Below are 15,983 nucleotides of genomic sequence, written 5' to 3'. Positions count from 1 at the left end.
CTCTGTAGGAGTGTAGATGTTACCTCCCCATAGCCTGGTACAGAAGCATTGAAACAAGAGTGTCAAAAGCTTTCTTCATTTACCCCCTGGCAAGAGAGCCTCAGCTTCTCAGGTAATGTGTTCAATACATTACAAGATATCTGAAGCTCACACATTTAATTGTCTTGACTGATTAAATAAAAGGTTTAGTGATGCAGGTTTTAAAATGCTACCACCAAAGTTTTTTATTTAGTACAGGCACAAAAAAAAAAAAAAAAAAAAAAGAAAAAAACAACAGAAACAGAATTTTAAGACACACATTTCAGATAGTTTAACTTGATTTGTCATGCCAACACAAAATTCATAAAAAATCTCTACCCACAGCTAACAGAGAAAATAAATTAATTTCTTAAATCCAGCTACATCGGGTCAAATACTGGCCACTGTGTGCCTTCCTAAGTGGTTCAATATTCAAGTATGACTACAGATAAAATATCTACTCATAGCACTCTGCTATTGCATACCATAGCACAGATCTGTCCTGATATCAGTTACATGGCAAAAACACAAAGACTAATCAAGTCCAATGAATCAGATTAACAACCGTTGGCATTGCATTTACTTTGCATTAGTATTAAATAAAGTGCATTAAAATGATGCATTGGATTTACTGTCTTTTTTCGGACGGACAAATGAAGATTCTCTGTGCGTTTTTGCTCTCTGTTGTAGTTCTTGGTTTCTGCCAACAGGGTCCCCAGCACAGTGGTCTCTGGTCATCCATTTAATATTTGTACACAGTAATTCTCATGACACAAACTACTTCAGCAGGACAAAACCGCAAGCTTAAAAATCATTCAAAAACAATTATTAGAAGAAGCACATCTGAAAAATAGAGGAGGATTCCTAAAGTGCAGTTAACTCTTTTTTTCAGATGGTCCTGGTTACTTCAAGTGGAAGTAAAGTCCTTCTTTTGCTGTTTTTGTAAACCGAGCTTCAGTTAGTGGCACAAAGTATTCCAACCTGTGTACAAATCATGTGGTGGCCTCTCCAGATTAAAACCAACAAACAAACGTCAAAAACAAGTAAAATCAAAAAAACACAAGCATCAGCTCATTTTGGAAGACATTTCAAAACAGGAATTTCATTAAGAATTTGTCATTGCTCATGAAACTGATCTTCAAATCTATATACACACACACAAATACACACATAGACTTCAGGAGAACAAAAAACAAACATACTAGAATGTTAGTTCTTCGTACCATAACCTGTAGTCACAAAACATCTCTCCCACACACACACACACACACACAGACTCTGTCCCTTCAAGTCTAAAACACACAGGTCCTCTGGCTCAGATGCATGTTCAATGATGGGTGTGTGTGTGTGTGTGTTTAGATCAGGGTCTCCGCATTTCGGGGGACTGCACTGCTGCTGTACCAAAAAGTTCTGGTTCATAGTTGAGGTTGGGGTTGGGGGGGTAGTGTCAGTAGGCAGTATGTGTACAAGGCAACTACATCCGAGAAGCAAACAGAGCGCATGTGCTCCACCTACTGGCCAGAGTGCATTTCCATGTTCCATCTTCCATCAGCCTACTTGTGCCCTGAGACATGATGGGACAAGAGAACACAAAAACACGGTGTCAAGAATGCAACAGCTACAATGAGATCATGGAGTGCAAATCAAGCCTGAGTCTGGACATATTTTGGCAAAACAAGATTCAGACCATCCATATTTAAGGATAAGTCTATAGAGTATCTACACAACCAGTAAGTTAAGGTCTAAAACGAAGATTGAATCCACCTCTAAAAATATACAACACCAAAGGAAACAAATGTGCTAAATGTCATTTACTTCATCTCATACCAACAAATCCATATGTTCAGTATGTGTTTGTGCTTTTACATTTCATAAGCATGGCAGTCATGCATTTCTTATTGTTACAATCATTGTAAAAAGGCATACTATGCATAAACTTGGTAAACTTGCTAACAGGTTTAGCCCATATTAAGTGCACAGTTTATAACAGTACTTTAATAACAATTTCCGCCAAGCTACAATGAACATATCCGACACAGGTTTGACTGGTAGCCAACTACTGAACCTACTAGCATGTTAGTTGAACCTAGCAAATATGGTAGCATTGTTGATAATAATATAGCAATGTGATTGAGACAAAAGTTATTAGGAAGCTGTGGGAAAGGCCAAGTGGAAGCACAGAGGAGCAACATGAGATGACAAGCAGATGGTAGGAATTAGGATGCAGGTGCGGTACACGTGTGATGAACCAGATAATGACAAAAGGGTGACATAAGGTGAAGTGGCATGGCACCCTCCTGCCTCACCAGGGATGCAACTTACACCCAGCTATTTCAAGAACCCAGTCACCTTGTCACTTCATTATCTGCTTTTTGAAGCCAGCATTTAAGAGGAAGACAGGGAGCATGTTGTTGGGGAGCAGCGGGATAACAGTAAGCAGAGTGGAGGAAGAACACAGATGAAAGAATGGATGACATCATGGGGATGGGGGTTCTAGAACAGGTCCTGCTTGTTCATGTGTTCCAAATCCAACATTCAGAAACCCAGTAGACCTTGAAGAGTCTCAGTTTAATGTTTCCTGATGCGCCTCAGAAAGCTACATCAGATTTAATAATGTAATTACACACACATCCTCCATATTTGGATTGGTTAGGAGAGGTTTGCGGTGTGAAATGGAAATGAATCAATGTATTATTTGTGTGGTGAGGTCTATAACTACATGGTCTCAATAAAAGCAATGTCTGACCTCACCAAGATGGCTTCTATATTTAGAAAAATGTAGAGCTAGAATACATTTCTCTAATTGCCTCCTAATAATTGTATGTGTCTATATATGTGTATATATACACATACATACAGGCACACACACATAGATTGAGACAGTTCTAATTTTGTAATTTCAAATTGAATTAATCTTTACTAGCCAAAATTATTTATTTTTTTATTATTTATCTATCAGAGACTAGGGCATTATGAGAACCTTTAAAAGATACTCATGGCTGTTGCATGTGAAGTGGAAATTCGATGGATTTGGCGCACTTGTTCATCAGTTTTAGGTTCTTAGAATTCTATAACTGATAGCTCCAAGACATGCAGGCCTGTTCAACAACTACCTCTACTTGTTCTGAACTAACACATGCACTCCTGCATCTACGACCACATCTTTCATGTTTTATAAATGATACTAACCTGCAATGTACTTAGCTCCGATTAACATAAACATGCTACCAAGAATGTAAAAGCCCAGAGGAATACTACTGAAGATATTAGGCTCCTCTGAAGAGTCCCGAACCAGCGCGGTCCACATCAAACAGGGGGAGCAGGAGAAAGAAACACATCATCAGCACCTGAGGCTTTCCAAGAAGCCGGTTCAACAAGGCAAGCTAGCGTGACTTCATCTTTCTGTAGTGACAGCAGCACTATCTTTAGCGGCGACTCATTTTAGGGCGATTATTTTGCTTTGCAGTTTTGTAGCTTGAATGATCACACGACACAGACACAGAGGAAAGAGCTCTGATTGAAATAAAGTGCTTAGAAATAGCATGTCATTACCACAGATAATAAAAAAATGGCCACTTAACACTTAGGGATGTACATTATAAATCACTTGCCTGAAAATGTGTTTGTGCTAAAAGAAATCATGTTCTATTGCTGGAAAAAAAGTTATCATGCATCACTAAAATCTAAAATACCAATAGTTATGATGAAAATTGCAAATTGAGAACTGCGAATCGGAGTGATTAGGCCAAGGGAATTGGTCAAAACATTTTAGGATGTTACGCCGAAGAACGTAAGGATGTGAGGGGATAGACGGAACAGAAACCAACCATTTCCATTTCCGACAGGCTCAGTGGTCTCCCAGTTCATGCACTTCTGCACGGCCTTCTTCCAGCGTGCATAGCGAAACTCGCTTTCTGTAAAACATACAACCAACAGTCAGAGTAACAAACATATACCACCAATACTGTTCTAGGAGACTTGATCACTAGCATATGTTTGTGATTAGCAGCTAGGTCATTTGCAGGTGTAGCGACAACCACCTGTAACATTAACAGTCCAGATGACTGGCATCTTTGTGATTGAGACTAGTATGAATGATTGCCTTGTTAGTTATGTGTCTATGCGAATGGTGACCTGAACAGTGAAACTGCATTTAACTATTGGCCTCTTAGCCTAATGACTTGTCATAACCAGTAGCTATGTAATTGGTGGTTTGGGAAGCTATGTGAAGCTGTGACCAGTGGCTGTGATGGTGAACTGCATCTGCACTTGGCGTGGCTCTGCTGTACCCTCAGGATTGATCTGCGGCTCAAACTTCTCCGACGTGACCTCGGTAAGGTCCTCGAGGTTGAGGCTCCACACGCTGACGCCCTCAGCTGATCCAGCTGCCATTGCAGCGCCTAGCGCGGTCGTCTCCGGCATGGAGGGTTTCACTGCGATGTGAATGGAACAGTGTTAGGGAACCTTGAGGTATTGTTGTGTAGAGTATTTGCATTAATTGTGTTTGGTTCATAAAGGGCAAGGAGGAGTCGAACAAGGATAAAATATACAAGTGACAAAATACCATAATTATAGAACCATAAAAAAAAATTTCTGTGTAATGTTAAACATAACACTGTAGGCGTCAGGATGGAAACACATACACACACTTACCAACAGGGATGCAAAGTATATCTGCTTGCAGCTGCATGAGCAACCTGTTGGAGGTCATCCCCCCATCAACCTGCAGCTGAGTCAAGGGGATCCCACTGTCCTGGTTCATGGCGTCCATCAGCTGCAGCATAAAGAATACACACACATATCCGAACTGAACTGAATACACACACATATCAGAACTGAACTGAATACACACACATACAGTGCCACCCACAATTATTGGCACCCCAAGTGAATATGAGCAAACAGTCAATGAAAAAATGTCTTTGCTGTTTATCCTCTTGGTCTTTCACTCAAAATATTCATAAAAATCTTTCCTTTTCATTGAAGTAAAATTATGGAAATAAAAAACTGTTGACATTAAATAAATATTTTTCCCCAAAACATGTGTGCCACAATTATTGGCACCCTTAGAAAATCTTAAATCTAAGGAGGATGGTTCGACTGGCAAAATAATCTCCAAGGATCACAGCTGGAGAATTGCAGACACTAGTTGAGTCTTGGAGTCAGAAAGTCTTTAAAACTACCATCAGATGCCACCTACATCACCACAGGTTGTTTTGGAGGGTTGCCAGAAAAAAGCCTCTGGTGTCAATCAACAACACACTAAAGTGCATAAGTTTGCCAAATGTAAGTCAGACTTTCAATGGGACAGAGTTATATGGTCAGATGAGACCAAAAGCTTTTTGCCAACAAACAACAAAGGTGGGTTTGGCGTAGACAGAAAGATAGCCTTACAGAAAAGCACCTCATACCCACTGTGAAGTATGGTGGTGGATCTTTGATGTTGTGGGGCAGTTTTTCTTTCAAAGGCCCGGGACATCTTGTTAGGATACATGGTATCATGGACTCCATCAAATACCAGCAGACATTAAATGAAAACCTAACAGCCCCCTCCAGTAAGCTCAAAATGGGCCATGGTTGGACCTTCCAGCAGGACAATGATCCAAAGCATACCTCAAAATCAACACAAAAATGATTCACGGAATGCAGAATAAAGGTTGACCTCAGAATCTGAAGGACCTGGAGAGATACTGCATGTAGGAATGGTCTCAGATCCCATGCCATGTGTTCACCAACCTCATCACGCATTATAGGAGAAGACTCAGAGCTGTTATCTTGGCGAAGGGAGGCTGCACAAAACATTTAATTATGGGGTGCCAAAAATTGTGGCACACCTGTTTTGGAGAATAATATTTATTTAATGTCAACAGTTTTTTTTTCTTTCAATTATTTTACCTCAATGAAAGGTAAGATTTTTATGAATATTTTGAGTGGAAGACCAAGAGGATAGACAGCAAAGACTTATTTTTTCATAGCCTGTTTGCCCATATTCACAAGGGGTGCCAATAATTTGGGGCGGCGCTGTATATCAGAACTGAACTGAATACATGACACACACATACAGAAACACACACATACATATATATCAGTACTGAACTGAAAACACCCACACCCACACACAGACACACACACACACACCACTGTTTACCTCTCTGGTCTGAAAGCACACAGCCTCCAGAGCTGCAAAAGCTATGTGGCTGCGGTTGGTGAACTGAGTCAAACCACAGATTATTCTGAGAAAGGAGGAGAACAATCAGAGAATTCATCACTGAAACAGAGAACTGCATCTAAAAAAACAGACCCCAAGCTAGTGTTGATATGCAGCGGTGCAAAAACTTCAGGAGGAATTTTCTCTGTCCACTCTTCAATCTACCCCCCCCCCCCCCCCCCTTGCTGAGACTCGTCCACTCACCCTCGGGCACTGGGCTCCCAATAAGGGGCATAGAGACCAGAAAATGCCGGAACAAAGTAGCATCCATAGGATGTTCCCACTGCTGCCGCCAGTTTCTCTGTAGACGAATGAGCCAATCTCCTGTTACTACATCATAATAGCACTGCCGAAACTCCACAAAAACCATCCCCATCAAACCCGACCAACAATGGACACAAGCAGATGCAATACAATGCTTGTGACATTCATTTGCAAATACTACAACAGATACTTGTCTCAGCTGATACACAGACATGGTCCTACAAGTTTCTAGTGTCAACAAAGCAGTAGGGAGCAGAATGCTACAAACACCAAACAAAGATTTCTCTTGCTGGGTGTGTACTGCCTGTGGCCATCTACAGCTTTCTTCTCCCTTAGGAATTTTGCAGGAATTTAGATCTAGATGTCAGATCAACAATCCCTCCCTATCTACAGGTCCCACCCCACCCCTCCCAGCCCTGAAACCCAGGTCCTAATGACAGACTCTATACAACTTTCACTACAGTTTCTCCCCCGCCCCTGGGCTATGTACATCTAGTTTCTTTTAGGCTCGGAAGAGAAAGAGAGGTACACACCAAGCTCCGTGGAGGTCTGGATGATGCCCAGGTTATCCTTCAGCCAGCGCACAACTGCCCCCCCTATGGCAACAGAACCCTGAGAGAACACAGACAATCCTAGATGAGATCTTATTCACATGGCCAGGACAATACTTCTGAGGGTGGTGTCATTTTACTTGTATAATGCAGGACTGTTGATTTTACAAACACAAGTTGCATAGTGTGATTTAAAACGGCCTGAGCATGCTATATCCATCAGAACAATTTAACAGTAAAGGAACAAAAAGAAAATGAGAGTAGCCATGTACCTCTAGTGCATAACACGCTGGTTTGTCTCGACCAAGTTTGTAAGCTATCGTGGTCAAGAGGCCATGGTCTGACATCACTGGCTGTAGAAGCATGAATAGAAGCATTTAGACAGGGGATTATGATAAATATTAAAAGTGACATTTAAATCAGCAACACTGCACATTTCCTCATTACAGAAATTGAAAGAAAAGATAAGTACCTAAACATTATTTTCTCAAAGGTCTGATAACCTCATTTGTCTACCAATAAAACTCAAATTCAAATTAATGAGTATAGTTTAAATAACTACCTTGAGGCCTGTGTTCCTCAACAGGAAACAGCCAGTCCCATACCTGTAGGGAAGAGACAATCACAGGCAGGATGCGTTAGGATTGGCAGAAGCCTCAAACAGCAAAGCACATTTAAATACAGCTGTGCAGAGCTCAGTAGTGGTAGCAGGAGTAGAGGAGAAAGGGCTCACGTGTTTTTGGCCTGACCATCCTGGAAGCACATCTGCCCCACAAGAGCTGCTGACTGGTCTCCCAGACACTGTAACACACACACACACACACACACACACACACACACACACACTTTAAACCCTGATCCCATCATGTTGCATTGGCTAAGATATAATGACAAAAAAGCAGAGAAAAGGGACACCTACGCCTGATATGGGAATTCCAGTTAAACAGCCAGACTTCTGTATGGAAAAAAAAGAGACAAATGCTAAATTAAAAACATCAAAATTAACTTTCCTATCCAACTGACCTGACAGGTCCCTAGCTTAGTCTTATCCCATTGCTGCCATTGCCATTTTTAATTGTTTAGAGCTTCATTTTAATGCTACTAAAAACTAGGAAGTACAACAGAACTCCCTCTGTAGGGCCTGTAGAACACAGTTGCTACGTGTCAATAGGCCAATCAGAATGAGCTTTGCCTCAAACTAACTTGTGAAAATACTGGCATAGGCAGAGTGCGGTCCAGCCAACAAACAACATCAGAAATGTTTAAGTCTACAGCAGGTCAACTAAGATCACCCGACATACAAAACTAGACAATCACAAGTAAAAGCAACATGCACTGTTCACACATTGCAAACTTTGTGAAAAGTTGTGACACTCATTATTTTCCCCTAGTGGTTCACTACATGTGTTTAGGCCACAAGGAACAAACCACAGAAAGTCAAAGCTGCTGTACCAACTGAAAGAAATCAAAGGGAGGAAGGCTGCAAAGGAAATGGACATGAGTGGGGGTCTTTATGACGACATATCCTTTCAGGATTCATTCCATGAATACTGACATCACTGTCAATATTGTCATGGACCAAAAAGAGAGGCAACAAAATGGGAGATACTTGTCTTATACTGTAAGACAAGTACTGTTCTTTACTGTATGTGAATGAAACAAGAAATCATAGAAAAGTATGAGCTCTCGTGTTTTATGAACTGCATCCATATACTGAGCCCATCCTACAGTACATCACACACAAGGATCTGGCCTTTCCTGGAGCAGTCAGGAGGAAGAGACATCAGTAAGATGACATTGCATGGGTGTAGCCTGTAGGGAGTGGTGGCTGTGGCAGGGGGCAGTGGAGAGCACAGCAGGTGCCAGGCATGGGGCCAAAGCCAGTTGACTGAAGGGATTCATCACAGTCACAGAGAGAACATCAAAAACTACCAGCGACAAGTGCATTTCCAACAGAACTGAATCTGGACATACCTAAAGCCAGGATTTGCTTACATATGCTAGATGGAAGTGGTATCTGGATGTCTGTGTGCATATGAATATGGTCAGCAGGAATGGTAGTGAGGTGTGTGTGTGTGTGTGTATGTCGTCAAGATTCGTATCAGTCTGTGTGTGCTTGGATGTGTGGGGGTGTTCATACTCATTACGTGCTCTTTTTGCAAAATAGTTTCCGTCTGTGTGTGACTCTGTGCACATTGTTCAAAATAGTTTGAAAGCAATAGTTTTCAAGTGCTTTTGGGGCACTGTATTGGAAATGCACATCTTTAATGGCGGGGTGTGAAACACTGTGCATGAGCGGGAGCAGACAGGGGGGGGGGTAAGAGCTTCTGCTGCTTGGCGAAGCTGGCGGCAGCACATGGAGACGGAGAAGGAAGGCCTACTCACCACGCTAGAGCTTATTTTCTAGTCCGCGCAGAGGAACAAGACACAAGAGAAGATTTGTGACACACACACACACACAACAGAAAACTCACTTGCAGCCAGCGTCTGACTGTTGCTGATGGTATAAATAAACCTGAGTTACTGTCTGCTGCGGCCTTCACTCAGGGGCAAGGATCATGCCAACACAGTTCATCATTTACAGCAGGCTAAACTGTGCTGGACCCAGTACAATAAATACCACTCTATGATGGCTGAATTCCAAAAGGACAAAAGGTACATACAAATAATGTCATTCTGACCGACAGACAGATAGACAGACATACAGCCAGAGAGAGAGACAGACAGGCAGAATAGCGCAAGAAAAACAAAAACATATGAGAACACTGGCTCACCATTAGTCCGTAAATCTCAGAAGAACTCCTGACTTTGGGCAGAATCTCCATGGGAATGCCAAAATATCTGTTTAAAAAAAACGTGTTCCAAAAGACATTAGTAAATAATGTTCAAAAATGTGTTTATTATTAATGATAAAAAATATAATGTAATTGTTGTTTGTGTGTGTGTGTGTGTGTGTGTGTGTGTACCCACGTGCAGAGTTCAGGATCCCAGTCCAGGGTGTGAATGTTGAAGAGCATTGTGCGGCTGGCGTTGGTCACGTCTGTGCAGTGAACCCCTCCATTCTTCCCACCAGTTAGACACTAGAACAGGAATGCTGTCCTTGTTACACCCACTTCCAAAACACAGTTAAAAGTCCTCCAGCTGACTGTATCCAAATTAGCTGGTATGGTTGGGTACCACTTAAAGCCCATTACCCTCTTATATGGTAATAGCAAGCCGTGATAGATTGCTAGTGTGACTACTCAATCGCACGCAGCAATGGCACACTTGACTAAATTGGCACAGAGAACAGTATTGCAGGATGTTACTTCCCCTAATCCTGACTGATATGGTAAACTTTACAATGTTAATGTGTTGCTACTAGAGGTTGACCGATATGGGTTTTTCTATAACCAATGCCGATGCCGATACTTAGAGGTCAGGGTTAACCGATAGCCGATATGGGCTCCCGATTTTTTTGGCCGATTTGTAGGGCCGATATCTAAAAGTTTTCCCATTAATTTGCATGCTAAAGCGTCACACTAATAATAAGTAGATGCACACAATTTTACTCCCCTACTAGCATCTTAAATCTGAAGTCCCTGCCCCCGTACACACACACACACACACACAGCCTAATACTTACAAACATCCATAATCTAGGAATCCAGAGAACCCCCCCCCCCTTTTTTTTTAATTTATTATTTATTATTTTTGTTATTATTATTTTAGTTATTCTTTTCTTCAATGTATATACATATATGTATGTGTACAGACTATGATTTGTCTTTATTTTAGGGTTGCTGTCTGGGCCGTGGGAGGGGGGAAGGGAGAATTGTTTGTAAAACTTGAATCCGTCACATTTTATGTTTTCATGTGTTGTTTCTTCAAGAAAAAAAAATCAATTTTTTTTTCCTTTTTTTAAAAAAAAAATAAATAAAAAAATTCGGCCGATGCCGATAGATTAAAAAATGACAAATATTGGCTTGATACATCGGCCGACCGATATATCGGTCGACCTCTAGTTGCTACACAATGTGCACAAACTCTTTAGTCTGAGTGAGTGACTAGGTACAAACACATCATTTACATGGTCTTAAACATCGGAGTGGTCATCAGGCAAATTTCAACACATGTATCTTTGTCAAGCAGTAAAGTGAACACACAACCAGACAGATTTCCTCTGACCAATCCAAGTCAATCAGAATCATCAGTAAAGTTACCTAACCCACAACCCATCAAGCCATCCGGATTTCTGCGGCGCTAAGCCAACAAGCAGGCAGGTTCCGTGCTCACCCATATGAGCCAGGAGTCGACGGTGCCAAACATGGCTTTGTGTGAGTGGATGGCCTCGCTGACCTCGTCCACATTATCCATCAGCCAGCGCAGCTTCACTGCACTAAAGTAGGTGCTGATGGGAAGGCCGGTCTTATGCTGTGGGGAGAGGGACACATTTTTACTTTGTTCATCTACACGTGGGAAAAAAAAAAGATTTAGCACAATAGGTCTCTGTGTGTGTGTATCTATCTATTTATCTATCTATATATCTAGAGAGAGAGAGAGAGAGAGAGAGAGAGAGAGAGAGAGAGAGAAAGGTGCGTAGATTTGTATTTCAATGTATGAGAAATACAAGAGGCATTTTGTTATGTAGCATAACTTTCAGCACTGGATCATTGGTCTGTGCAGACGTGTTTTGGCAGTCCACATATGGGCCATCATCATGCCATTGAGGCCATAGTCCAACCAAATAACTTACTAGAATGAAAAGCAGTGAAAGGGCCTTTTAACTGTTTTTGTCTGAGGGTTTTGTGTTGAGCTCACCTTCAGGTGGTTCTTGTTTCTTCCGGGGGTTTTGCTGATGAGCCTCTCCACCGTGGACTGAGTCCGCAGGTCCAGCCACACTGCGAGAGTTTGACAGAGTTAGCATCTGCTCATAGTTCACTGACTAAAGAGTGCCGTGTCTATTTGTTCTGGAGGAACTGACCCCACATCAAAGACTGAAACACAGCTGCTGGACTGAGGGCATCACTGTACTGCTGAACCCGGACACCGCTAGCTGACAGACACAGGTGTGACATGACTGCTCTGAATTGTGAAACACAAACCCCTGCTACTCACCGATGGCATTATAGAGCGGCTCTCCTGTTTCCTTGTCCCAAACGAGTGTCGTCTCCCTTTGGTTAGTCACACCAATGGCTAAAACGGAGAGAGACAGAAAGATCCCCCAAAAAATCAGGGAAAATAGCTTTCATAAATTCAGTTAAGTCACTGAACCATCAGCTTTATTCTCACTTACAGATTGACTTCAAAAGTTGAAACTGGCACATCATAATTAGTGTTAACACTGTTTGCCTGAGCAGTATTTGCGCATGTTATCCACCATGACCATCAGTTACCCAATTTACCTAACCCTGGTTAGAAAAAAGGGCATAAGAGAGCATAGCATATACCTTTGATGTTGGAAATGTCGATGTTGAGCTGGGTGAGCTTCTCGCAGGTCTTGTCCATGCACTCGTACACCGACTGCAGAATCTCCTTTGGGTCCTCTTCCACCCATCTACAAACATGGAGGAGAACACCACAACACAGACAGCTCAATTTACAACATAGCAGACTAATAATGCACCATCTGCCCCAGCAGATGCCAGTTTAGATTCAAGGCAGGATGGTTTGCGGGGTAACAAGCCTGGGATGCATACAGAATTGTTTATTGAATGTGGCATGTACTAGCGTTTGAACTCATCAGACAGGACACTTCTGCCACAGATAAGACTGCTTTATCAGTTCGGTGGGGTGTTTGTGTGTAGACTTACCCTTCCTTAGGGAAACTCTGCTTGATCTCCACCTGGTGATGACTGAGAAGCTCGGCGGTCTTTGCGTTGAAGACCTGAGGAATTGGAAAGGGTGTGGGTGTGGGGGTAGGAGGAGGGTAGAGGATGGGTGAAGAGGAGAAGGAGAGAGGTCAGCAGGTGACAGAGAGAGGCGGGGCGTTGGTGGCAAGACAGAGAGTGAGGTTAGGAAGGTCCTGAGAACTGCTCTTTGACCCCTACCAGACTAAAACTACAACACCAGGCTTTTTGCCAAATTTTGTGTTTTAAAACAACATAGACACCCGAACATTTGAGCAACTTTACAAATTACAGATGGGCGACACATTACACACCTTCACCTAAATCAAGACACTGCCACACCAGACACGAATAGATGAATAAGAGGTCAAATCATCATGTTTAGTGTAACAGCATGCCCCTGCACCCCCCGGTCAAGATTTCCAAGATCACTCTTTGGCTTGCATGACTACATGACTGCACACTGGGCTCTGCCCAAATCAGATTACTTGAGCAAAGTTCCCTAAACTGAGACTGCTAAGCCAAAGGTCAACATTGGCACGAACACACATAAATACACACTCACAGAGACACACAGAAACAAACAAAAGCTGAAATGTTCTTAAGATGCTTCATACCCAGAACAATAAAAGTGGCACAACAGTGCTCTTAAGTTTGTTATAAAACCGCTTTTCTGTTTTGATATGTTAACAAAAGTTTATTGGGGTTAACAAAATAAGACGAATACAAACATAGCATCAATAAATGAATTACATGACTTGTCTGTTGAGCATCCAAAACCGACCAAAGACAGCTAAGCCAGATATCTAGCTGAATATGAATAACATCCTCCTCAATCACTCATATGAATCATGCCTTTTGTAGACAATATATGAATGCATCGCACAGTCTGAGGAATGCATTCATTATAAAGCAATCCAATTGAGATAGTGGGGCAGAGCAACAATAAGGACAGACACACAATCTAATGCAACTGTCCCTTTACTTTCCCCTTGAAAACAGCTAATTTGGCATCTGAACACTAAACGGGCCACACCCCCTTCAGCTAACTGTGACCACTGTATATCTATATATGTCTATGGCTGTGACCATTTCTAGCACTGAAAGACTAATCCTGTTCTTCTATGAAACACACCTTCAGAACTGCCCATAGACGTATAGATACTTGTATATGTCTATGGAACTGACAGTAATTACCACCATTCACAGCCTGGGGGAAGGGCAACACATGTTCACAGATTGTGGCAGCACCATTAAACAATTCTCCTGTGGTGTCTGATCAGCGGCATTAAATGTGCATTTTAATTGGAAGGAGTATAACAGCGTTGTGAAAAGACCTAGATGTTCTGGCAAAACAGGCCATACTGTCCATAAACCAATCACCATACGAGCAACATTAGTATCACTATAAGTACACTATAAAAAGCAGTATTATCTACTCTTATCTAATTTGTGGCCTCCACTGATAAAACTAAACCACTAATCTCAGAAGACATAAAACTATGGCGTGTTTGGCCAAAATCACATTAACTGGAAAATTATGAACTCCCGGTTAATTCTCTTCTCAAACTGCCAAACCCTTTTCAGCATTGCTCATGCACAAAAAAACACAACCAGATGTTTGTTCAAAACATCCGAGGAATTCCAAGTATGTAAATACTACTACGCCCACCACCAAACATCTCAGACACATCTCAAACACCCATATTAATGGCCCTACCTTCCAGTCCCATGTTCTAAGACAAATGTCTTCAAACGTCTTTCACATTTGATTTCTTTGGCTTAGCTTAAACTTCAGAATGATTCACTGATCTTGAAAAAAAATAAAGGAACGCTGTTTTCAAATACAATGAAATGCGGCAACCTCTCCTTGAACGCTATTGTCAGTTCCTGCTGTGGAATGCGCCTCTGGGTTTAGCTGAAAGTATTTCCCGCTCATCTGTTGCTTCACACACACACCCCCAACACAACTCCCTTAATGACCTCACTCGCACACTCTGACCGACCTAGACCCCGAGCCGCCCCCTCAAACTAAATGGGGAGACACACCCTGAAACCTGTCTGATCTGGTCAAGACCAGCTCGACCTGACAGCTGTTTCGCATTTTACCTTTTGTAGACCATTTTTGTTTGTTTGCTTTGATGAACGACTAAGGCTCCAAGGTGGTCGTTAACCAACATAGCCAGATGTATAACAGCACTAGTAGCCTAACCACCAATTAGCCAAGTTGCCAACTGTTTCTTGTAGATAGTATGCGCAGCATAAGTAAAATCATCTTTTCAGTGCATCTATCTCGCTACAGGGTGCCTTTTCTCTGTCCCTCTATGGCAAGCACAGAGGATGGTCGGATGACCGATGTGCCGGTGAAAATATTGGTGAAGTAACGCTACAGAACCATTGGTCTGACACCGTTTCCATCACACCTAATCCTCATGGCAAAACCTACAGTACACGATGGCATGACAGGCGAGTTTACATAACTTTCAAGTTAGAACTAAAAAACACACACCTATAGACCGACCCCTGGGCTATCTTGACTCCCTAGCTGTTAGAGGACATCACGTACCACTCGCACCATGCTAACGTTACTGCGGTAGTTGGCGGTGTCACGTTGTCATTCAAAACAAATACAGCAACTTACGAGGAAACGCGTGGAGCTCGTGCCCTGGTCGATAGCCGCCACAAGCGGCCCCAACATGATCCTGTCCCGCGAGGCGGCCATGCTGCCGTTCATGGAGACTCTGGCCTTAGGATCAAGCGTTGACCCGGAACACCCGGCAAACTCTTCGTTTATTCCTCCCGTTCCACAGAGCTCTAATGCCGGTGACGCAGAATGATGACGCAATTACGCACACAAATAGGAGGTGCGATGGGAGGGCCAGAAACGAATCAACTTGCACCAGATTTTCTTCACTCAGGAAAGTTTCAGATTGTTAACACTGTTTTTAAGCCATCCCAAGATATAGCAATACATGTTATATAAATAAATTCACATAAATTACTGGCACAACCAAGTCATTATAGCTGCCACTAGTTCGCTAGTACAGCAAGACATTACACAGAAAATGTCCCAATGAGAACACAGATGCCCTATTTTTGTGTATGTTTGTTGTG

General features: G+C 42.3%; 1 protein-coding gene across 2 annotated transcripts; it reads right to left on the bottom strand.

The window, feature by feature from the left end:
• Positions 1-242: 242 nt before the first annotated feature.
• LOC308361435 (glycerol kinase) lies at positions 243-15,640 on the bottom strand. 2 transcript variants are annotated; one of them, XM_080833780.1, is made up of 21 exons: positions 15,511-15,640; positions 12,834-12,907; positions 12,471-12,577; positions 12,139-12,216; positions 11,842-11,921; positions 11,317-11,454; positions 10,012-10,121; positions 9,816-9,882; positions 9,427-9,444; positions 7,961-7,996; positions 7,775-7,842; positions 7,604-7,646; positions 7,314-7,394; positions 7,024-7,102; positions 6,431-6,527; positions 6,167-6,251; positions 4,672-4,792; positions 4,308-4,451; positions 3,846-3,932; positions 3,208-3,294; positions 243-1,582 (listed from the first exon to the last, which is right to left on the bottom strand). In XM_080833780.1, exons 1-21 carry the CDS (start codon positions 15,601-15,603, stop codon positions 1,572-1,574), a joined length of 1,704 nt encoding a protein of 567 aa, XP_080689906.1. In that variant the 5' UTR covers positions 15,604-15,640; the 3' UTR covers positions 243-1,571. The 2 variants fall into 2 exon arrangements, with proteins under 2 accessions (XP_080689906.1, XP_080689907.1); XM_080833781.1 differs by lacking the exon at positions 9,427-9,444.
• Positions 15,641-15,983: the final 343 nt, after the last annotated feature.

This window comes from Sprattus sprattus (genome assembly GCF_963457725.1).
Source record: "Sprattus sprattus genome assembly, chromosome: 3".
Classification (NCBI taxonomy): domain Eukaryota; kingdom Metazoa; phylum Chordata; class Actinopteri; order Clupeiformes; family Clupeidae; genus Sprattus; species Sprattus sprattus.
The sequence above is the reverse complement of the archived record's forward strand: the minus strand, read 5'-3'. Positions and strand labels throughout refer to the sequence as shown.

Excerpts from the sequence above, each read along its gene's own strand:
- LOC308361435 (XM_080833780.1), bottom strand. The coding sequence starts at position 15,603 with ATGAACGGCAGCATGGCCGCCTCGCGGGACAGGATCATGTTGGGGCCG. Across the intron at positions 9,883-10,011 it reads TGGGATCCTGAACTCTGCAC|ATATTTTGGCATTCCCATGG; the intron begins GTGGGTACACAC and ends TTTTTTAAACAG. Across the intron at positions 7,103-7,313 it reads CAGCGTGTTATGCACTAGAG|GGTTCTGTTGCCATAGGGGG; the intron begins GTACATGGCTAC and ends GTGTTCTCTCAG.